The sequence below is a fragment of the Taudactylus pleione genome, unplaced genomic scaffold (genome assembly GCF_031769625.1).
Source record: "Taudactylus pleione unplaced genomic scaffold, aTauple2 ptg000037l, whole genome shotgun sequence".
Taxonomy (NCBI): Eukaryota; Metazoa; Chordata; class Amphibia; order Anura; family Myobatrachidae; genus Taudactylus; species Taudactylus pleione.
This window is the reverse complement of record NW_028284439.1, coordinates 10,226,985-10,251,218: the sequence shown is the minus strand read 5'-3', so window position 1 is coordinate 10,251,218 and position 24,234 is coordinate 10,226,985. Positions and strand designations below refer to the sequence as shown.

Genomic DNA, 24,234 nt, shown 5'->3' with positions numbered 1-24,234 from the left:
GGAGGCTGGAGCTAGCGTCAGATTGTAAAACATAATGGAATGGGATTGTCAGTTATAAAATGTGACACCAGAAAATGTAACGCTACATAAAGGAGCTGTGTGCAATTACAAGTGATACGCTGATATTATATGGTCAATTCACAGCGAGTGTTTTTTTATTCTCTCTCATATATATATTATACACATTAGGGATGTGCAGGCTCGGATAGGTTCGAGTTTGCACGTGGAGTTCGGATTTTTCCCTCCAAAAAAACGGAACTCAGAACGAGGCAAAACGTCATCTTACATGGACGAACATCATCATTCCTGGACAAAAGACCAGGAATGATGATGTTCGTCCATGTAAGATGACGTTTTGCCTCGTTCTGAGTTCCGTTTTTTTGGAGGGAAAAATCCGAACTCCACGTGCAAACTCGAACCTATCCGAGCCTGCACATCCCTAATACACATACATATATATACACATAGTCAGGTGCATAAATATTGGGACATTGACAGAATTTTCAGATTTTGGCCTCTATTCACCACCACAATGGCTTTGAAATGAAACAAACAAGATGTGCTTTAACTGCAGACTGTCAGATTTAATTTGAGGGTAATTACATACAAATCAGGTGAACGGTGTAGGAATTACAACAGTTTCTATATGTGCCTCCCACTGTTTAAGGGGCCAAAAGTAATGGGACAAACTAAACAATCCTAAATCTAACTTTCACTTTTTAATACTTTGTTGCAAATCCTTTGCAGGCAATTACAGCCTGAAGTCTGGAACGCATAGACATCACCAGACGCTGGGTTTCATCCCTGGTGATGCTCTGCCAGGCCTCTACTGCAAATGTCTTCAGTTCCTGCTTGTTCTTGGGGCATTTTCCCTTGAATTTTGTCTTCATCAAGTGAAATGCATGCTCAATCGGATTCAGGTCAGGGGATTGACTTGGCCATTGCATAACATTCCACTTTTTAGCATTAAAAAAAATCTTTGGTTGCTTTTGCAGTATGCTTCGGGTCATTGTCCATCTGCACTGTGAACCGCCGTCCAATGAGTTCTGAAGCATTTGACTGAATATGAGCATATAATATTGCCCGAAACACTTCAGAATTCATTCTGCTGCTTTTGTCAGCAGTCACACCATCAATAAATACACGGGAACCAGTTCCATTGGCAGCCATACATGCCCACGCCATGACACTACCACCACCATGCTTCACTGATGAGGTGGTATGTTTTGGATAATGAGCTGTTCCTTTCCTTCTCCATACTCTTCTCTTCCCATCACTCTGGTACAAGTTGATCTTTGTCTCATCTGTCCATAGGATGTTGTTCCAGAACTGTAATGGCTTTTTTAGATGTTGTTTGGCAAACTCTAATCTGGTCTTTCTGTTTTTGTGGCTCACCAATGGTTTACATCTTGTGGTGAACCCTCTATATTCACTCTTGTGAAGTCTTCTCTTGATTGTTGACTTTGACACATATACACCTACCTCCTGGAGAGTGTTCTTGATTTGGCCAACTGTTGTGAAGGGGTTTTTCTTCACCAGGGAAATAATTCTTCTGTCATCCACCACAGTTGTTTTCCGTGGTCTTCTGGGTTTTTTGGTGTTGCTGAGCTCTACGGTGCGTTCTTTCTTTTTAAGAATGTTCCAAACAGTTGATTTGGCCACACCTAATGTTTTTGCTATCTCTCTGATGGGTTTGCTTTGATTTTTCAGCCTAATGATGGCTTGCTTCACTGATAGTGACAGCTCTTTGGATCTCATATTGAGAGTCGACAGCAACTGATTCCAAATGCAAATGTCACACCTAGAATCAACTCCAGACCTTTTACCTGCTTAATTGATAATGAAATAACGAGGGAATAGCCCACACCTGTCCATGAAATAGCTTTTGAGTTGATAGTCCCATTACTTTTGGCCCCTTAAAAAGTGGGAGGCACATATAGAAATCATTGTAAGTCCTACACCATTCACCTGATTTGAATGTAATTACCCTAAATCTGAAAGTCTGCAGTTAAAGCACACATTGTTTGTTTAATTTCAAAGCCATTGTGGTGGTGAATAGAGGCCAAAATCTGAAAATCCTGTCAATGTCCCAATATTTATGCACCTGACTGTATATGTACTATTGGTGACCACATGTCTAACACATCTAAACAACCCTTCACCGATTCCTATGTTGACAACAATTACATATTCATGTCTTAACGTGTCTGAAAATCCAACATGCAGAATTTGATTAAATGTTGAAAATGGTCATTATGTGGCTGCGAACAACGAAGAAAGAATATATTATAGATTTCCTTTTGTCCACCTTTCTGTCCATGCTCATCACTGGTAATGTGCATTTCTTACAATAATCTAATAAAATGTTCATACAAGGGGTGAGAGAATACTTCTAAATTAGCACAAGCTTAATTGTAAAGGGAGAGCGCCCTTCAGCACTTCTGCAACATTCCCAGCCTCAGTGCGCACCGCGGTTCTGTGGGGTGAGGAAAGAGAGCGGCAGTTCTATTGGCTAGGGTAACATACAGCTTCAGCATAATGACAGTGAAAGGGTGACCACAAAACTAGCATGTCTTTATAGTAGGATCTGAGCTTACCTGTATTTCAAAGGGAAAATATATCACACTGACATTTCCTTATTCTGTAATTTACAATTGAGTAAAGGAACAACAAAGAGAACATTATTAAACTTGACAGAACTGTTAACTGACAACTAAGTTATTTATTTTCCACAGTATGGACGTTTTCCTTGAGGAAATTGCAGTAGTATAAATCAGAGGTGCATTTGTAACATCAGCATCAGAGTGTAAATAAATAGAATGAAAAGTCTAGGCTCCCTGCAATGGTGAAGGTGTAATATATTTGTTGAAATGCCCTTGTGGGTTGGGCTATGTTGGCCAACTGACGAGGGGTGTAAAAACGAGGCTTACAGAACATATATTTCGCACTAGAACTTTCAGTACAGAATACTAAAGGAAGACTCAGGAATCCCAGTTGGAAGTCATTTATTTAATAGTAGACATCCTATTTCCCAACTGCTATGGCAGGTAGTAAGTGGTGTCATGGTGCCACCCAGGAGAAGCAAATTAAAAAGCTGGGTGGCTACCTTCTAAATGCTCACAAGAGATTAATTTTGCGGGAGTGTGGCTCGTATGTAACCAGACTTCTGTAGTATTATGAGGCATGTACGGAGATGGGACGCCTTTTCTGATGGATCTTTTGCATCCTGCATGGGGTAGGTCTAAGTGCTGATACTTACAGTGCATCCGGAAAGTATTCACAGCGCTTAAACTTTTTCCACATTTGTTATGTTACAGCCTTATTTCAAAATGGAATAAATTAATTTTTGTCCTCAAAATTCTACACACAATACCCCATGATGACAACGTGTAAAAAGTTTTTTTTGTTTTTTTAATTAAATTGGGAAAAAGCTCAAAAAAACAAAGAAGTCACATGTACATAAATATTCACGGCCTTTGCTCACTACTTTGTTGATGCACCTTTGGTAGCAATTACAGCCTCAAGTCTTTTTGAATATGATGCCACAAGCTTGGCACACCTATCTTTGGGCAGTTTCGCCCATTCCTCTTTGCAGCACCTCTCAAGCTCCATCAGGTTGGATGGGAAGCGTCGATGCACAGCCATTTTCAGATCTCTCCAGAGATGTTCAATCGGATTCAAACCTGGGCTCTGGCTGGGCCACTCAAGGACATTCACGGAGTTGTCCTGAAGCCACTCCTTTGATATCTTGTCTGTGTGCTTAGGGTCGTTGTCCTGCTGAAAGATGAACAGTCGCCCCAGTCAAGAGCACTCTGGTGCAGGTTTTCATCCAGGGTGTGTCTGTACATTGCTGCATTCATCTTTCCCTCTATCCTGACTAGTCTCCCAGTTCCTGCCACTGAAAAACATCCCCACAGCATGATGCTGCCACCACCATGCTTCACTGTAGGGATGGTATTGGCCTGGTGATGAGTGGTGCCTGGTTTCCTCCAAACATAACACCTGGCATTGACACCAAAGAGTTCAATCTTTGTCACATCAGACTAGAAAAATTAGTTTCTCATGGTCTGAGAGTCCTTCAGGTGCATTTTGGCAAACTCCAGGCGGGCTGCCATGTGATTTTTACTAAGGAGTGGCTGCCGTCTGGCCACTCTACCATACAGGCCTGATTGGTGGATTGCTGCACAGATGGTAGTCCTTCTGGAAGGTTCCCCTCTCTCCACAGAGGAATACTGTAGCTCTGACAGAGTGACCATCAGGTTCTTGGTCACCTCCCTGACTAGGGCCCTTCTCCCCCGATCGCTCAGTTTAGACGGCCGGCCAACTCTAGGAAGAGTCCTGGTGGTTCTGAATTTCTTCCATTTACGGATGATGGAGGACACTATGGGGTATTGTGTTTAGAATTTTGACGACAAAAATTAATTCATTCCATTTTGGCATAAGGCTTTAACATAACAAAATGTGGAAAAAGTTAAGTGCTGTGAATACTTTCCAGATGCACTGTTGGATGATGGTTACAGCTGCGAATGGAAAAAAAGTGAGCAGTGCAACTACTCGCATTTAGCTAGCTGTACAGATACTCGCATCTACATAAGGTAGTAATCTGAACAGAAATGTAAGAGGAAGCTATAGGCAAGAAAAAAAAACAAGACACAAATTCCCTCAGCATTCCACAATGGGCCAGAATCCAGGTGAGCTGGCTCTCCGCTTAGAAACACATGAATATATGACCCAACGTGGGACTATTATTATGTAGTGTAGGACCACCCGAGCAGAGATGCCTTGACATGGCTGGTAGCTTATCATACATTTGCAAATGTATGTAATTGAGTCCTCTGCCTTTTATTAAGTAATGCTTAATATATCGTGCCCCCGTCGGCCAGTGTGTACAGACGATATGTCTGTGAACGACATCATTCACAGACATATCGGATTGGCTGTGCTGCACAGCCGATGAACAGATATGTCTGCAGACATATATGTCCATCGGCAAGTGTGTATGGGCGATCAGCCAATCGCCCATACACAGGGGTGCAAAGAGGGGGGGAGCGGGTACTAATTACCCGGGTCCGGCACCGCTCCCCCTCCCTCTTAGGTCACCGCAGCCCAGCACACGCTGCTGTGTGCTGGGCTGCACTGGGAGACTGGAGCAGCTCCAATGCCTATGGGAGGGGGGCGATCGTGCCCCCAATTGGCTGTGCGCCGGGCTGAGGGACACAGCGCCCCCCTCCCCGCCGCGACCCAAATTATTTTTTCCCCCCTGAAGGTGGTGTGGTCACACCTCCCGCAATTAGGCCATGCCCCTACCCGCCCACAGGCCGGCTCCACTGCAGCATGCAGATGATGGTCGTTCAGTGTGTATGAACAACCATCATCTGCAGATATATCTGCAGATCACTCGATCTGCAGATAGATCGCTATAGTGTGTACCCACCTTAAGATGCATGTCTCTCTTGCAGAACACTGGAACTAACCTCTTCCTTACATGCACCTGTGATGGGCCAATAAATTGATTCCAAGCAACATCCATTTTGTGTATCACAATTTTGCTATATACAATTTAAGGAAAGGGCATTACTATGTAAGAAACAAAATTACTCTCTCTCTCTCATCTCTTTTCAGCAAAGAACCTTAAGACCTAACAGATATTTAAAATATGGTTCTCATTGCTAAACCAATCCACTGAAACTACTGCTTTATCAGCCCATGATTTTGCTATGGATATTTTAGAATGCAATTCGGGTTTGCTGGCAGCGGTTTATTCAAAGTCATATAAGATTCAGAAATCACAGACAAGGAGTTATTGTTCTATGATGCTGTAGACACTTGCTTGGTCCAGCGGAACAAGTGAAGAGTCTGAGACTTGTGACAGGATTGAGTCTTGCTTGTGTGTGACTAACAAGATGCAGGCAAGATTACCTATCTCAAGTCATCAGTGGGATAGGCAAGAGATGGAATTCACATGGAACTATAAAATACCACTGCTGTCTTCGATGTAAAAGGAAGAGTTCATCTAATGAAAGAATACATGAGGCTAAATTGCACAAACAATTACATTTCTGTGTGCTGAATACCCAAAAGTAAGGAATCACCTAGAAGATGCATCAAAGCTTTTTAAAAGATTCAGGTGGAAAAATTGTCCATAGCAACTAATCGGCTTCTATCATTTCTCTAAGATATACTTATAGTTAGCTATATCTTCCCCCTGGTCTTACAGTGGGAAAGGGGGGTGATTAAATTTAACGCAATGTTGAATAGCGCCAGGAAGGATACATAACATAAGGTTGCACACAGGGAAAATAATGTAACACTGGTCAAAAACTCATTCTATTTATAATAAAAAAAATATAAAATCTTTACATCTTTTCTCCCCAATAAATGTAACATAGCACTAGCTACATGTATAGCATTCCCACTCTGCAGGTGCCAGAGGGGTTACAGTGCCATCTTTTAATAATCCTCTTACTATTCACTCATAGGTGCAATGGCAGATGGATATATTATGTAAACGCAATGGCTGTTACGCCCCTGGAAAAAAATGGAGGAAGACAGTCTCATTCTCTTCACTTGCATGGTTTCAAAAAAATGCGTTATATATGCAAAGAATGAAATATACAATGGCCTGGTTATATTTAACAGCACAAAAATATGGTGTTTTAAAAGGTAAAAAAAAGCATGTAAATAAAAGACTACAGGTACACAAGAGAAGAAAAATAATAGGTTACAACAAATACATAATTAAAACCAAGCACAAGTAGGCACTTACAATATGTACTAACATGACACGTAAGGAGAATTGTTTTCTTGAAAGCTTAAAGAGAAAATAATAATAGGTTTTCACCACAGCATGGTGCTTTTCATAAATATTCTATGCAAGTGGATTTGTCACCCGGGAATTATTTTCATAACTGTCTAATTGGCTACCATTAGTATAAACATACAATAATAGTCCAGTATACTAATAATAATCAACAATCAACACTATAACACCACTAAATTATAGTGCTGAACCATCTGTGTTATGAACCTGCTGGGTATTTAGTCTTATGTGCTTTGCCATTTTGTAACAAACAGAGGGCTCGTCAGAGAAATATTCTAGGGAAAGTAATTTACATGAAGAAGTTAAATATTTGTGTGCTTACATTTGCTGACTGTCCACCTCAGCAATGTCTATGGCATTTCACCATATTGGGCAGCAACCTCATAAGCAGGTTGATGCTGGTGGCGAACGTATATGAAAGAGTCTGACAATCCCACTCCCTCCCCAATAAAGCAACCAAGATAAATCAATTAACTTGCCTTTGTCTGTATTATGACTAACAATAGATTATATGCAAGATATGTATGACTGAAAATAGCAATTTGCTTTAAAGATTAATTTACCAATTCCCAGCATCTATTTTGCCAAAGCTAAAAAAGTATTTGGGAGGCATTTATGAAAGAGTAGCAGATATAAAAAGCTAATAAAATAAAACAAATGTAAGAATACAATATATGTGCTGTCCACATCTCGACTTAATAAGTACATGATTCACTGGGACATTTCGGAGCTTGACAGCAAGTAAATTAAGGTGCTTAAGTTTATACTGTGCCTCTTTTTGATACAGTATTGAAAGGATTGCAGAGTGGTGGGGAGATATTGCAGAACAATAGAGTGAGAGTTTCCATCTTTAAGACAGCTACGGAACAATGGAAGAGGCAAAATTGTAACAGGCTGTGGGCCTGATTCAGCAAGGAACGCAGTTGCTAATACGCACGCAATCGGTTGATTGTTGCGCTCTGTGCATGCATCGCAGTGCGCGTGTGCGAACTAGCAATTGCAAACTGAACTGCGATTGCAGAGGCTACGCAGACCCAGAGCAGAGTGACTGACAGGAAGTGTCATTTGTGGGTGGTGACATGGGGGGTGGTCGGGTGAACGCAGACGTGCCAGTGCGTTTCAACGCCATTGCAGGGGCGTGCATAAATTATCCACTGCGTGGCCATAAGCAGCCATAGTACTGATAGCGTGCGTGGCTGTTAGCAATTTCTGAGCAAGGTCAGGGCTTGTGCAAGTGTGTATATGGGTCCGATGCTAACGATGTTTTCGCTATGGTTTCCCTAGTCTACCGATGTGAGCAAGGGGAATTCCTTTTGTCAGGCTGCGATTGCAATGTGAACACAATAAGTTAAATAGCAGCGCTGCTATTAGCAACTGCGGTGCATGCATATAAGCAGAAATGCGATCCGTAGTGAATCAGGCAATAGGCGTGTCATTGTAGACAAGATAAGGAATTGGATCCGTGATTTAGGAAGTGTTGCTGTAAGATCATCAGAGCAAGTTTCTATTGTCCTGTTCTGTGGGTCTTATTCAGAGATGTACACTCTTGTACGCACCAGCTGTACGAAATTATGCTAATGTTGGAGGAAGCATCTAGTATAAGGGCACCCGCTGTCGGCATCATAGACCCGAGGGCTGTGTCCAAAGACGCAGCATTGTATCACTCTGCGTGAACATAGTCATCTGAGAAACCCTTGGGTTACTCGGGATAGCTGGTGTTTTCACACTGTGTCAGCAGATGCAGACACCGGCCTTGGCACAACTCGAAAATAGGGATGATACCACTATCTTCAATAAAGCTGTTAGTCTCCACCCAGTCCACGCCCCCAAATAGGGGGCACTGCGAGCGATTTCGCAGAACAGGATCTGCACATGCACAGATCTCACAGCATTGGAGATGTAAGTAAACCATTGGGTTTTGTACATCTCTGAATTAGGCCCTGGGTGCTTTAAGTTACATTGGTTCTGTTTTCCTCATTAACTACTAGCTGTTGTCACAGAGGCTGCCTGTCTTCCCTCCCTCTCTTCTCCAGACTCTATTTCTCTCCTCTGACAGCGTTCCCTCTCTTTCTCACTCTCCCCCATTCTCTTTTGGATTTTGAACTTCAGTACCTCTGTCTACTATTGCCCTTATTCTGTTCTTCCGGTTATTGTTTTGCCAAGCAGGCACTGGCTGTGGCGCACACTGTGCCATTGCATAAGTGCACGGCTGGATTTTGATTTTAAACTTTAACGAGGGCTAATATAGTAATTTTGTATTTGTTATGGATGACGGGGGAAGGTGGGGGGGATTGTGGAATGTTTGAAAATATTGGGTGGGTATCAAGTGGAGTAATGAGTTGAATGTATAATACATTTTGTGGTTGGTAGTTTGTCTGATTTGCTATAATGTTATGGAACATATTAATGTGATCCTCAGTGATCTATAATAATTCTGTCATATTTCTGCAATAAGATCCATGGGGGGAATTAAATTCAGCGCGAGTTTGTTAAACTCCCGGGATGAGTGCCAGGAGCTATGTAATTGCCCGCACTATAAACCCGTGACTAGCGCACTCTCCTGAGGTATGAGCAGAAATCCACACTAACTAGCGTCTCGGGGCTAGCTGTGTTGTTACTGCAAGTGCTGTAACAGCATCGCGTCCAGAACTTAAGTCGGAAAACCCAGTTTACCGCGACCATGTTCAAGGCATTAGTCGAGGTAAACTGCATCTTCTGGCCCAAGTCAGTTTACACAGAACGGGCAATTGAATAGCACCAGGCTCTCATTCCGGGAGTTTAAACTAACTCTGAATTGAATCCCCATGATAAAAATAAAATGTATTCCTCCACCTAATGGCCTACATAGAACCTATAGGAGACTTACACAGAGCCAGATTAAGGAAGAGGTGGGGGCACATGTCCAAGGCCCCAGTATGTATCTCTGTGTGACCATGTGTGCGTCAGACCCTCTTGTATATTTGTGTCACCCTGTGTGTAGCTCTGAGTGCCTGGTTCTTTATGTGACTGTGTTTGGCCCATAGGAGCCTCTCTGTATTAAGTACGCATGCCCCCAAACTCTTAATCCAGACTGTAGATGTGTGTTATGCTGGAACGCTCTAAAAGTAACATCACTGACACAGTTCAGCCCCACTAGCATTAACTAATGAACTAACTTTTATCAGCAATTTTATTATATCGATTATTATGCCCAGCATTATGTACACAGTTCTGCTTTAAATTAAAAGTGTACATTTAATTTTGCTATAAGCTGCCTTGCAACATAAATAGCAAATATTGCTATAGATACAACCACTGAATGCTGGATATGAGAAACTGTGTCAGGAGACTAGAGGTTAGTGATCCTCCCAGTCATCATATAAATTATAAAAAACACAAGAATGTTCTCGAATGGTCTCCTGAGCAATCACCCGATAAATAATACACACTTTCCTGTCTCCATCACTATTGTCAAAAACTATGACGACAAATCCAAGGGGTGAATCAGAGAGTCAAGATGACAAACCAGCAAACCACCACCACCTACCCACTTTTTAAATAAACCTACAACAATATTCATAGTCAAGAATAGGGAATAATTTATGCAAAAGAATTGTAGTTATTTCAAAATTCATTCCTTGTCAACATGATTACTGTCAGCAATTACTTCAGAATTTTCTATTTACTACAATATTCTCAAAATATAAAATATTTGTATCAAAAAAGGCCATTCTGAGTTATAGTGTCTAAACAACATAGTTTCAAAATAAGCAATAAAAGCAAAACTTTAATGCAGTATGCACACAAAAGCTGAAGACAGCAAGATGTACTGTGTAGTGTGCTGGATGTTAAGCCTCTCCTCCATGCAAGCACACAAAGGACACCTTAAGTCACTAGCACAATAAGGTAATGACAGGAACAAATAATTTAATTATAATTTCAGGTAAGAGATTCAATTTATTTTAGAATTCACAAACAAAATACAATCAAGGATGACAAACACATCGTATATACTCAAAATTCTATATCATCATCATTGAATTGTACTAGCTGCCAGGAAATGGGTAGATGTATGTTGTTCCACCTTTTAATATTCTTGAATATTTGATTTATTCTTGTATATGTCCAATATCTTGAAAAAAAATGTTTTTGATGGGTGTGGGTCATATCTATAATCCCCGACTAGTGCTCAGAGAAGATGTTTAAGGTGTTCATTGATTTACAGTCCAGCATTAAGAGATTGTTTTTTTTTTCCCTACAATTATTGTTCGAGTGAAAACAAATAAATCACCAACAAGCTCCATTTTGAAAGGAGCATCTGGGACAGAGAAATCCATCATGATTACTAATGAAATCTTAAAGAGGTTGTTAACTAACATAACACAACCATTGATTTGGTTTGCTCAGAAGGCAGGTACATGAATGCCTGTGTCAACAAAAGGTTACAGGGGAAGCATCATATACTTAATAACATTCCCTTTTTGGGGAGAACTGTTTTCATATGTTTTGGACTGGTACTCAATGGGGGAGGTTCCGTCAGAATCTCACACATTATTATAACACAGCTTATATGGGAATGAAAGCTTGCCCGTTGTTTCCCCCCTACAGAGCATATCTTCCCATAATTACCCACAATGTGCGCAGCCTCACAACGAGCGAGGCTCCATTTCACTTAATTGAATCTCTATAGTCAATCTCTGTTCTACATATCATATGTATAGAACATTGGAGAAAGTCTTGGGACTGGAGTTAGCAAAAGGAAAAGGAAACTTCGAGACAGCTTCTTAAGGATAACTAATTACCATAGCAACTTGCAAAATAGTCTTTTGAGGTTAGATAACTACACCTCGCTTTTCAAGGTATAAAAGATATATTTTGGAATCATAAGTATTACTTACATAAAGCCATGTCCTGCTTGTAGACCTGTATCTCTCATAAAGTGAGACCTGTATCTCTCACTTTATGGCAGTCTTGAGACCACTTACCTGCATGGCTCCGAGGACAGAAACAAGCAAACACAGCACAGATCTCCATCAATTGATTTAACATCTAGAGAAAACGGAGGTTGAGTGCTACATTTACAAGCTAGCTAGAGTCTATTCAGACAAGTAAGCAAAGACCCCTGACTACTCCTTAAGTGAAACTGGTCTTCTATTGTTCTCTGCAGAAGCTTAAAAGACAATTATATAAGCAGATTAATAAATGTACTCGTATAATATACATTCCCTAGATCCTCTGTACATGTTTTGTATGTAAATAGGAGTCTTTGCGTTGTGTGGGGAGAGGTAGGTAATAATAATAATAAACTTATCTAGGCTGCATCTCCGACATTAACCAAATATAAAATTTCACAATAAGGGTCTCTTATATTTGTAAACATTTTATGGGAAGGGCCATTAGTAGAATGAGGTTTGATGGCAGTCGTGTGATGCTAATAGTCAAAGGTGACAATGCACAGGTTTCTCCTAAACTTCCCTATACCCTAGAGGCGCTCTTTCCATTGCAATATCTAGAATAACTTTTATATTGTCTTGTTAATTCTAGGGTGGGCAGGGGGACATGGCGGCTGTCACTGAAGGGCATGGTGCATGTGTTTGAAAAAGGGGCATGGTCACTATAAATGGGGGCGTGTACTTGAGACATGCCCCCTTTTCATCATTGATGGCAGCGTGCCAAACACGCACAGATATTCTGGGCTGCCCTCAAGCTCTCCCAGAAGTGTGAATAGATGCTGTCATTTGCTGGCGATTGTTTCACCTAAATTCTCCCCCCCCCACAGTACACGGCAGCCCACATCGCCATAAGGGCAGGGAGCATTTCAGCGATTTCAAATCTGGCAGGGTACAGCCTAGCGGGAACACTAATATTGGTAACCAATTATAAATACCACTTATAGAAATTTAATAGAAAGTGGTAATTTTTAATGCAACATGCTTACTTACAAGACACTCAATTGACAGTCTAACAAGGAAAATTATGAGGATTACCTCATGCGTACAATAGCAACATTATACTTTTTATGCCACCAAAATTATTTTTCGCACAAGATAACATACAAAATGCTTTCAGACATAGGCCATAACTTCAATATAAAACATTCATTAGAGAACAATATTGAATAATTAATAATATAGGACTTCAGCACATGCTTAAATTGTAACCAGATTACTGCTTAACATAAATAACATATATGCAAAACCTTCCTTACTTTAGGTTGGATTCTCTTGGGTTGGTTCTTCTTACTAAACTTCTCTTTCATCTCCTCTAAAAGAACCTTCATCTTTTTGCCATCTGGAGTATTAATATACTTTGGGCTCAGGTGAAGGTAACAGTACCACTTGGCAGAATCAAAGCCCCAATGGCAGGTTCTTTTATCTGGCGACCGATGAGAGTGCATGACAAAAGTCTGTGTTGAGAACATCCCATAACATTCCAAACACTGAATGCAAGGGGTGTCTGGCTGGTTGTAGAGTTGAGGTGCAAATAAACCTTGGCACTTTCCTAAACAATCATGTTCAACTTCAAAGGCACTACCCGTTTCCTTTAATTGAGCCAAAGAGTTTTTTGCAGGCAGCAAGCTGCCATTTTGTGGAAAAGTATGTGGCCGCAAAAGAGCATTGCATAGTCTCTGGGCATCTGTCAAAGTGATCAGTCCACATGATGGAGCATTAAAAGGAAGTATTCCCAAAACTTTTAAAATGTGAAGCTGGTCTGATGTACAACGTGAGCAGTATATGTACATTTCATCGCACACAATATTAATCTGCTGGAGTGAGAAGTCCCGCAGAACAGAGTTTAAGACTTGTGGAAGGCAGAGTCTTTTCTCACCTCCCACCATAAAACAAGAAATCGATTCTCCCTCCAGATCTGTCTGGGTGAGCTCTGTTGAACTGTCTGATGGAATGAGAAGTGGCCCAGGGTGAATCTGTGGAGACGGAAGAGGCAAGAACACGGTTGGCGACATGTTGTCTTGTGAAAAACGAGCAGAAAATGCAGCAGGTCCACCCAACGAACTCCGGCTGCTTAAATTGAACTGTGCCAATGTGTGCTTGAGTCCAGGGTTCATCTCAGAAGATCTACTGGGTGTTACACTTGCTGATATGACAACACCATCTTTAGTCTCTTCTACAGCCGTGTCTTTATAGTCCTCTATTTCCATCTTGATTGCTATAACCTTATTTGCAACATTAGGAACTTCTGCACTAACATCAGTTTCCTTAGCCAGTTTTTTTAATGGAGGGCTTCCGTCTTCCCCCATATTTACACTTCCTTTGGAAACCAAATTTCAAAAAGTTCAGGTCTACTGACTTTTAATCTCTAGAAACCATCATCATATCAATAAATGAAATATAAGTAACCAAATTTTGGATAAGCTCTAGAACAAATCTATGCTACATTATTTATATGAAAGAAATATAGTCAGGTATTCAAATAAAAGTGCCTATATTTGCAGGTCCTCCACAATAACACAACAACAACAAAAAAAAAAAAATTGAATTGGTAGTTGAAAACAAATAAGTCCCAAATCTTCAACCAGCGAGGAGTGCAGTGTGCAATATAATTATAAAGTGCCCATGTACTGTTAAGTCTACTTTAACCTAAGTATAATGGCTTTATATTGTTTCTTTTTTTTTTTCCTATTTTTACTCAATGTTACAAAATTGCATCCACGTTGCAACAGAGAGAGAGTGAAGTCAGTGAGTAAAATGAAGATCTAATGGCGACAGTGCTTCCAGCGATACGTTTTCCAGGATCCAGTTAACGTGAGTTATTTCTAAACATATATCCAAGAATTAAGAGCCCTCTTTTTCTGCTGGTGTGTTATTTCAGAAAGCCATATCTTTATCTAGATAAATAAAAGGAAGACAAATATGCTTTAACATGCTCAAGGTCAAATTATTAAAACATTATTAAAAATACAAGGCATTTTTAGATCTAGATTACTGAAAACCACATTTACAAAATATCCTATTCATACATTGCAATGATAGCATAGGGGTTCAAATAATAGGCTACCGTTGGCTCGCAACAGAAGGTCATAATGATTATCCTTTGTGTTAGCTTTTTAAATTATCTCAGGCATATCAATCGGCATGCCAAGCCTCCATGCCTCGCTTTTCCTAGTCTAAAAGCCATTCTGGATCATTGTGGGTGCTGCAAGCTCTATTCAAACACCCAATAAGAATGCGTTTAATGACAAATAGCATAATGTGTGACAACAAGCCTAATCACATGAAAATACTTGCTTAAACTCAGTAATTGGAAAAAAAGAAAACAGAAATCTCCCTGAAGCCTGTCATGTGATAATCCTTATGTAGTCAGCTTACAGTTCACTGCAGTCCAGCAGGATGCTGATAACTCAACTAGAGATGCTGATGGCAGGACCCCAGGAAGGAGCTTTCTCCATCCCTGCCTGACTGTGCAACTGTTAATATCACCCTGTACTATGCAAGCCACAAGGCATTTAACTCTGTCCTCCCTACACTGTTAAAGCATCCAAATTACCATCTATGCATAACTAGAGTAATCATGAAGATCAAATTATGCTTGACCCCTATGGAGTTAGAAGCATTGGGGCACAAAGAAAAAAAAATCATATTAATTACCAGTTATTTTATATAGTGCACACATATTCCGCAGCGCCTTACAGAGGTGAAAACAATAAATGAAAGCAAAAATAGCATGCTATTAGCAGACACTGTGTCTCCCAGTGGCTATGCATGTTAAGTTATTCAGATGCAACAATGATTTAAACACGCTCACATCTGACAACCGGAGTGCCAAGTTACACTCACATGAAAAACAAACACAGATTAAAACAAAATTCAGAGCTGGATATCAAGTCCCATTACTAATAGGGCATTCTAAGTCAGTGGTAAAACAATAGCACCAGAAGTGAGTGTGCCATTCATCCCCGACCATTTAACATGAATAATAATAATAATCTAATCCTGCAATGCTGACAGTGCATCGCAGTGTTATTAATAAAGCAGAGAGGAAACAATAGGCTAGGGAATCCCCATACCAAACAGGCATTTAATTCCACAAGCAGACAATCAATGACTGATGCTTCAAAGTCTAATGTGATGTCTGTCACAAACAATAACCGCTGGGGATGCCCAATCACTGGCCAGTAACATGACCACTGATAGCCACACACACACACACACAGAGGCACATGCAGTACACAGCTCCCAGTACTACTACCCAACACTGGGGCTGCTCTTCTCTACACATAATTATGCTCACCCCACTCTCCGGATAATATAGCAGCCTGAGCCCCTGCACAGGAGGAGCACATGGAGCAGCTCTGCCACCCCCTGCCCATGAATGTCTAATGCCAGCACAGGTGATAAGTGTTTGTCTTTTCTAGAGACTCACAGACACCATCGCCAGGGGCCACTCACTGGCCCCACGCTGTTACCTGCGGCTGACCCCTGGGATGGTGTGGCAGGGACTGACACAGCCACCTGCCCGTTGGCCGCTCTGGGGATCTCCCACCGCCCTGTCCAGCCTTCCTGCCACCAAGACCACAGGCGGCTGTTACCTTGGCAGCTCCGGCCATTCCGGTCCTGCTCCGGTGTCAGTGCTGCTCTGGCTCGGTGTCAGTCTGCCAGTGCCTCCCCGAGTCCCCCCTCCCCTCTCGAGATACGGCCCGTGACGTCACCGCTGCACACGAGCCTCCTCCCTCCTGCTGTCTGTCGGCTCAGTCTGCGGGGCTCTGCCGCCTGGGCGCAGGAAGCGGTGACGTCACCGGGAGGAGGTGGAGCGGGGGCGAGGGGGTGAGGAGAGGGCAGACGCGCCTGTCACATGATGCATGTGTGTATGTCTCCCTTCTGCTGCCTGCTAGTCGGTGCTGCTGCTGTCACATGATGCATGTTCGTGTATCTAGTAGTCTCACGACACTCTCTGCTGCTGCTAGTCAGTGCTGTCTGCATATCTCTGCTGCTGCTATCACATGATGGCTGATGCATGTGTGTATGTCTCTGCTGCTAGTCAGTGTTGCTGCTGTCACTCACATCGTGTGTGTGTGTATGACTGCTGCTAGTCAGCACTGCTGTTGTCACATAAATCATGTGTGTGTATGTTTCTCTGCTGCTGGGAAACTTGTCTATTAAGGCTCAGCCATCACATGTTACACCTACTATTCCATGTGTAGCACTGTGTATTGAGAATGGACTCCTTAATGTTCAGGATCAGTCCCATGCTTTCATATTGCTGTCCTGAAATGAGTATGTGAAGTGCTCAGGGCATAGCTATGCTGCAAGAGTCTGGTATCTTATGTTTTGCTCTTCAATCTTGTCTTTTCCATGCAAATCCATTGTGAAACTACAACTAAAAAAGTGTCACATACTATTTATATTATAATAACTGCCATTTTTTAAATTAATACTTAATCTTATTGTGTGGAGACAGAAGATTTTCTTTACTTATACCTATTGGTGTATAAATTGAATAATTTGCTATAAAAGTAAAAAACAAAATGACCCGTACACATGTTTAATAAATGGAAAAGTCTTTGAAGCATCAGCTAGAACAGTGGATGGAAGCTGCTTTATAACGATGACTGTGCAATGTATAAAACTTACAGCTGCATATTTGACTGTCCAAATATAAAATAAATGTGATGCTACTATTATTCACCTAATAGCACCAAATTAAGGTTCCTGTGTCTGTTAACAATTAGCTGTGCAGCGTTTTACTGAACATCATTGAGGCCACATGACAATTACCAGCTTATTTTCCGCCTATCCAATCTATTTACATGCATAGTTGAGTCATTGTCTAGAAATCTGTCTCATCCTAGGCTTATGTCTGTCTACATGGCTGTTTTTGCTCGCTGGTCTCTTTGCCCTTTGTGTCTGTCTCTCACCCAATTTATGCTGTGTGTCTGAATGTGTCAGTACATCTCTTTGTCCTGCATATATGTCTTTGTCTGCTCTTTACTATCAGAATGACAGCACATGCTCTGACCAAACTGATAAGTGCTAGAGATATAAGCAAACATGGAAGAGAGCTATAACAAGTACACTGGCTTGATAGATAAATAAAACAACTTAGGACAAGTACAACCATAGACTGATAAATACAGACTAAAGCATTGCAGACATAACAAGAAAAGGCTAGCAAATCCTGTTCATCAACTCCTGTGGGGATTACTTCCAAACAGATGGGTGCAGTCACAGACAGGCATGTCTGTGTACAATGACTGCTTTATAGATGGAAAACAAAGGTCCTAGTGGACGGGACAAAACAAAGTGACAAAAAGGGACAAGTTCTTAGGCATACACAGACACAAAAATAAACAGTCGGTCAGAGCTAAAATAAAAACAAAGATACAGCAATGAGACACCAGTCAAATACGCAACTAACTAGTTTTGCATGAAAGGCATAGCCGCAAACCACATGGAATATTTCTTTGAAAAAAAAAAAAATTTAATAAATGACTCAGACAACCTTATTTACAATGCTGTAATCTGTATTGGTCAGGACTGGTCTTTACAGATTACCAAAATCTTCTTAAAGCATAAACTATGTATTGCACCAAGGAGATAAACACATGAGGAAACTTTAATACCATAAGGCTCAGCAGATAAGTATTTTGCAGTATAGGGCCTAATTTATACCCCTTTTACACCGGAGCTAAAACCCGGGTTTTTGAAGGGTTAACCCAGGCAGCTCCCTGGTGTAAAAGGGGAGAGAGCTGGATCGCCGGGTCGAGTGATATCCCGAGTCGGCGCCGAGAAAATTCCGGGTCTGATCCGGATAGGAACTTTGTTCCAACTCCGTGTCAGACCCGGAATTTAGGTGGAAAAGGGGTATTAGAGATGTATGCAATGCCGATTTTTATGCAGATTGAGCGATTGTTTGCCATTTTGCATGTGTGTAAGCCACACTGCGCGCACACAGTTGTTTTGCAAAGTGAGTGATAGGAAGGCGCCATTTGAGGGATGTAACGGGGGTGGCTAGGCAAACTCAGGTGTGTCTGACCTTTTGACTGACGTTTTATGGGTGTGCAGAAATTAGCCATTGCAATCTCCTTTGTAGCATGAGAGGAGTTCTCTGCATGTCAGGAGACCTGCAGTGTTTGCGGCTGGTTACACATGCCGCATATGCAGCAAGACTGCTTGATGTACATCCTGGGCCGGATTAAGGTCTGTGGGGGCCCCTGGGCAACAATCATGTGGGGGCCCCTATTACATGCCCTTTATGCAGTGCACTCAGAAGTAGTGCCCCCAGGAGTGTTGCCCCTTATGCAGTGCCCCCTGTAGTTATACCCCCAGTAGTAGTGTTCCCAATAGTAATGCCCCTGTATAAATACCCCTGTAGTTGTGCCCCCAGTAGTCATGCCCTCTGTGTGTGCCTAATAGTAATGCCCTCAGTAGTAATACCCCTGTAGTTGTGCCCCCTGTGGTAGTGGCACCAGTAGTAATGCCCTCTGTGGTAGTGGCACCAGTAGTAATGCCCCCCCGATTAATGTCCCCTGTAGTAATGTCCCCCCGTGTAATGTCCCCTGTAGTAATGTCCCCCTCGAGTATTGCCCCCCGAGTAATGCCCCAGTAGTAATGCCCCCCCACCCCGAGTAATGCCCCCAGTAGTAGTGTCCCCCCCGAGTAATACCCCCTGTAGTAATGCCGCCAGTAGTTATGTCCCCCCCAGCAGTGGAAAAGCCGCTTGCGCTAAAGAGAAATAAAAAAAATCATACTTGCCTTAAGCCCCGCTCCCGCTGCCTTCTGATCCACTCGGCTGGCGCTGCTCCTCTGCACTATGGGAGAGACGAATGACGTCTCTCCCATAGTTCACTGCCTGAGCTGGAAGCCGGAGCTCACGAGTGAGCTCTAGTCTCCGGCTCTGGCTGCCGCTGCGGGGAGGGAGCTGGGCGCCCGCTGGTTACAATCTCAGCGGGCGCCTGGAGTCTCCGTGCGGCACTGGGGTTAGGTGTCCGGAGGAGGCTGAACTGGTTCCGTCTCCGGTTCACTTTAACCCCAATGGCTGGGTGTGGGGGCCCAGGGACGATTGCCCCTGTCGCCCCCCCTTTAATCCGGCCCTGTGTACATCAATGTTACCGATGTTTACGCTGTTGTATGTCGTTGGACGGACATTAGAAGGCAGCAGTGGGTGTCCCTATGCTCGCCTGTGTTTTGGTAGGCATTAGCATATTTTAGCAACTGCGATCCGTCAGAGTATGCCGTTGCGTTTGCATTAGTGTACATCTCTGAATCAGGCCCATAGTCAGTACATGCCTCTGCTATGAACACTGGTATCAGTGGCGTCACTAGGTGGATGCAGGCCGCACTGGGTGTCACCATCCGAGGGGTGTGACACCAAAATAGCAGAGCTGATCTGCTAATTTGGTGTCACCCCCTTGGATGGTGTCACAGCAGTGGTGATGAATGATGTGCGTATTAATCGGGAGAGGCTGGGTTGCTGCCAAGTAGCGTGCTGAGAAACATCATACACCAGGGGAATGGACACAAAGCCATGCCCCCTTTCATGTGCATGCCCAAGACAAGGAGTCCATAGTAGTGCATTGGGTGACACCAACTTAAGTGATGCCACTGACTGGCTTCATAGCAGGGACGTATCTATAATGGGTGCAGGGTGTGCAGGGAACACGGACCTCTGGGTCCAGGGGAGCCCTGCACCACACTCCCTGCACCCATAATATTGCTCACCTCTCCGGAGTCCCACGTCGGCACGGGGGTTCGGCGCTGTAAAACGACTGGAATATGGCCACGGCGGCCATTATCCCGTCGCATGCGCAGTACAGGGAAATTGGCCGCCGTGTCCGTTTTCCCGTTGATCTGTGCATACATTATAGACTCTGGGCACACTCTAGTGCCCAGAACTCTGGGCACACTCTAGTGCCCAGAGTCTATAACTCCGGCGCTGGGCGCGCACAGCTCAGTGCGTTGCCAGGCGGAGAGGGGGGGGCCGTGTCGGAGGCTGCACATGGGCCCCCTCCTCTCTAGAAACGCCCCTGCTTCATAGCCATGTATCCCTAGAAAATAGATCTAAGACTAGCCTCAGTTTTGCGGTTTAATGATTTGTCCATTTGGTAATTAGTGAGAATAATACACAAGTTTACAGGAATCTATGCCCTGCAAATGTAATTTACTTTACAGAATAGGATTGCCGCCTAGCAGCAGTTGGTGGGTTAGGTAACAAGGCTAACAATATACGCTGAAGGCAGGGAGTTTCACTTCACTGCTGGAACACTGGGCGGGTGGCATGCAGCATGCCAGTTAGATTTTATTGGAAGCTTGGTGATGGCAATCCCCTTCTATTAAAAGTGAAAAACCAATGAAGGAAATAACGCAGTAATCATTTTAGCATGGAAGAATATAAGTGGCAGAAATGTTTTATAACTACTGCTGGATGTTTACTGTAATATTATTATAATTGTTATTATTACCAGTTATTTATATAGCGCACACATATTCCACAGCGCTGTACAGAGAATATCTTACCATTCACATCAGTCCCTGCCCCAGTGGAGCTTACAATCTATATTCCCAACCACATGCTCACACAAATACACACTATGGTCAATTTTGTGGGGAGCCAATTAACCTACCAGTATATTTTGAAGTGTGGGCCGTAGTGGGCATCGAATCCTTGACCTCAGTGCTGTGAGGCAGTAATGTTAACCATACCAGTAATATAACATATAAAAACGCAAAGTACATGATGAAAAAAATAGAATACATTAACGTGTGGGGGACAAAAGTTTTATTTCTGAAAAACAGAATACTGGAACTCTAAAAATATAAAATTTTGATAACTTGGCGGCTGTCTTGGAATTTTACATCTTGAAGCTCTAGCTGTATTAAGACTTTGGGGCAGATGTATAACCCTTTCACACTGCCATGAAGTAACCCGGGTTATTTCACATGAATGCGTAGCAACTCGGGCTACTGGGCAGTGTGAAAGGGGCCAGTTGAAATATCCCGGGTTGAGCGACCTGGCATTTCAACTCTGGTAGCGAGTAGGTTTTAACACGAGTTCAACCCGGCTCTCAGTGCGGTGTGAACGGGTAACCCGGGTCGCAGCGACCCTGGTCCCGTTCACTGCATAGGAAGAGATGGCGATTGGAGATGATCTCATCTCCAAGTGCCGACTCAGTAGCGATGGTAATGACGTCATCAACCAGGCTTTAGTGCTGAGTCGGGCCGCCAGTCTGAAAGGGGTCTCAGGCGGGTCGCACCCGAGATGGACACATGCACAAATCACGTGTGCGACCTAAGGCAATATGAAAGGGGTATTACTAAGCTCTGGAAAGTGATAAATTAGAGAGTGATAAACTACCAACCAATCAGCTCCTAACTGTCATTTTTCAAACAGCCTGTAACATGACAGGGGCTAAGTGACTGGTAGTTTATCACTTTCCAGAGCTTAGTACATCTCCATTGAGCTTCATTTTGTCTGCTTAGGCACAGTGGTCTGTGACCTCTTCCGGCCCCTTTCTGCTCCTAGTGGGCATATCAGAAATTACTGTTAGCCAAATATTCTCCATAGGAAACAGCAAACCTAGCAATAGGGGTGTGGTGAGTGGGTTTACCAGGAGTTGTTGCTAGGTAGCAATACTATTCCCTTGAAAAAATTATGTTTGCAGGTCATAGATTCCTGTAAACTCATGATTTGATGCCAAGAGGCTTGCCACCTAGCAACAGCTGATAGGTAGGCTAGCATAATCAGCGTGGTTGTCTGAGAATCTCAGTATTTTGTAAGTTGGATAACATTTAACAAAAGTTCAAGCTGAAGAACAGCGAGTATCATGCATAATTGCTTGTAAAGGACATGTCTTTTGCTGCTGCCTTATGGCTGCATTGCGTCCCATAGTGAGTGGCTTGGTTAGGATCAATACCAGCTTCTTTTATATTAGCAATAATCCACAATCTTGTAGCCGATCCAGCAGGCCAGAAATGTATCCAAATGCTGAGAGACAGTACCTCTCGAAGAAGCTTTAAGAACAAGGAAGGCTGACCAGAGACAATTTACAAGAAAGATATTCCCAAGCGCATCTATACACGGCTGAGGTTTTTGCACCAGTACTAAAAATATCATTTAAATACAATTAATCATAAAATGAGAACTCGTTATCAGTATGTTTAAAAATTTAATTTTATTGTGAAAAGGAGGTCCATAAAATTACTATAATATATTGAAGAAGATATATTCTGAGTATTATTTATATATATATATATATATATGAATAATAGTCCGGCACTCTCCTACAAAATATCAACAGCCCTGGTGCCACAGTCAACCATGGGTGAAATAAGTAGAAAACAGAGAGAGGGCACTCAATGGGACTTATGCAGCAGATGTAGATAAATTAGGTCAAACCAGAAATTTATTTACATCTGCTGCATAAGTCCCATTGAGTGCCCTCTCTCTGTTTTCTACATATATATATATATATATATATATATATTGTGTTACACTATATATACCCCTTTTTTTCTTTTCTTGGGGGTTTATGATGACTGACTACTGAAAAGGATCGGACCAGAACCCCTTCCTTTTGAGGACCACCATAAAAGGATTTGATTCTATTATTACTTACCTTTTCAATGGGGTTTGAAATGATATCATTTTAATTTATGTGATTGCGCTGGTGAGCTGTGTCTACCCTATTTTTTTGGTGTATGTAAGTACTTAGCGGCTTTTATATAAGAGCAATGACAAGACAGTTTACACAAATAAATATATCTCTTCAGCAAAGCAATTGTAATTTAGTTTAACACAGAAAAATAAATATCTCTTTTTTTCAGCAATGCAGTGGTTAAACAGAACAAAGTAAAAATACAGAATTATGGTATAACATACCTTTGATAAGTCCTTTTCTTCGAGGTCCATAGGGTCCACAGGATCTACCTTGGGGTATGTAGTTGGATCGCATCCAATGCACCAAACAGCAAAGATTTGGAGCTCCCAGCATGCACTGGTCATCCTCACTATATACCCCGCCCCCAGCCACAGGCATTCAGTGCCTGATTCAGAGCCACTGGCTCGCGCTGTGTGTTCGCAAGCGGCCCGATGTTCTGCGTACGCGCATGCTTCGTTCTGCGTGTGCGCGAACTACACACTTCGATTGCAACCCTCTCGCTTGTCCAGCAAAGGCAGCCCAGGGTAATGAGTGACAGGAGAGGACGTTTGTGGTGGTAAAAGGGGCAGGACACTAATAACGGGGGGTTTGAGATGCGAATGCAGGCATGTCTGAGTGTTTCAACGCTGTTTTAGAGGCGTGCATAATTAACAGGCAGCGTCATAGTATATGACACTTGCCTTTTTTTTACACTGATTTCCTCGCAATGCTTGCGGTACGGTAAAGCAACCGCAAGCACTGCGTTAGCATCCGATGGTACTCGATGTACCAATGTTTTAATACACTTCCTGGAGTGGGCGGCTCTGCCTGTGCGATTGGACGT

General features: G+C 42.6%; 1 protein-coding gene across 1 annotated transcript in view; it reads right to left on the bottom strand.

The window, feature by feature from the left end:
* The window catches only part of SKIL (SKI like proto-oncogene), a 30,325-nt gene extending 13,884 nt beyond the window's left edge, over nucleotides 1-16,441 (bottom strand). The window contains exons 1-2 of the mRNA XM_088452325.1: nucleotides 16,347-16,441; nucleotides 13,008-14,645 (exon numbers count right to left, since the gene is read on the bottom strand). Of these exons, the coding sequence (XP_088308451.1) occupies nucleotides 13,008-14,057 (1,050 nt within the window). The 5' untranslated portion in view covers nucleotides 14,058-14,645; nucleotides 16,347-16,441. The remainder of the gene's footprint in view (nucleotides 1-13,007; nucleotides 14,646-16,346) is intronic.
* Between the last annotated feature and the right edge of the window lie 7,793 nt (nucleotides 16,442-24,234).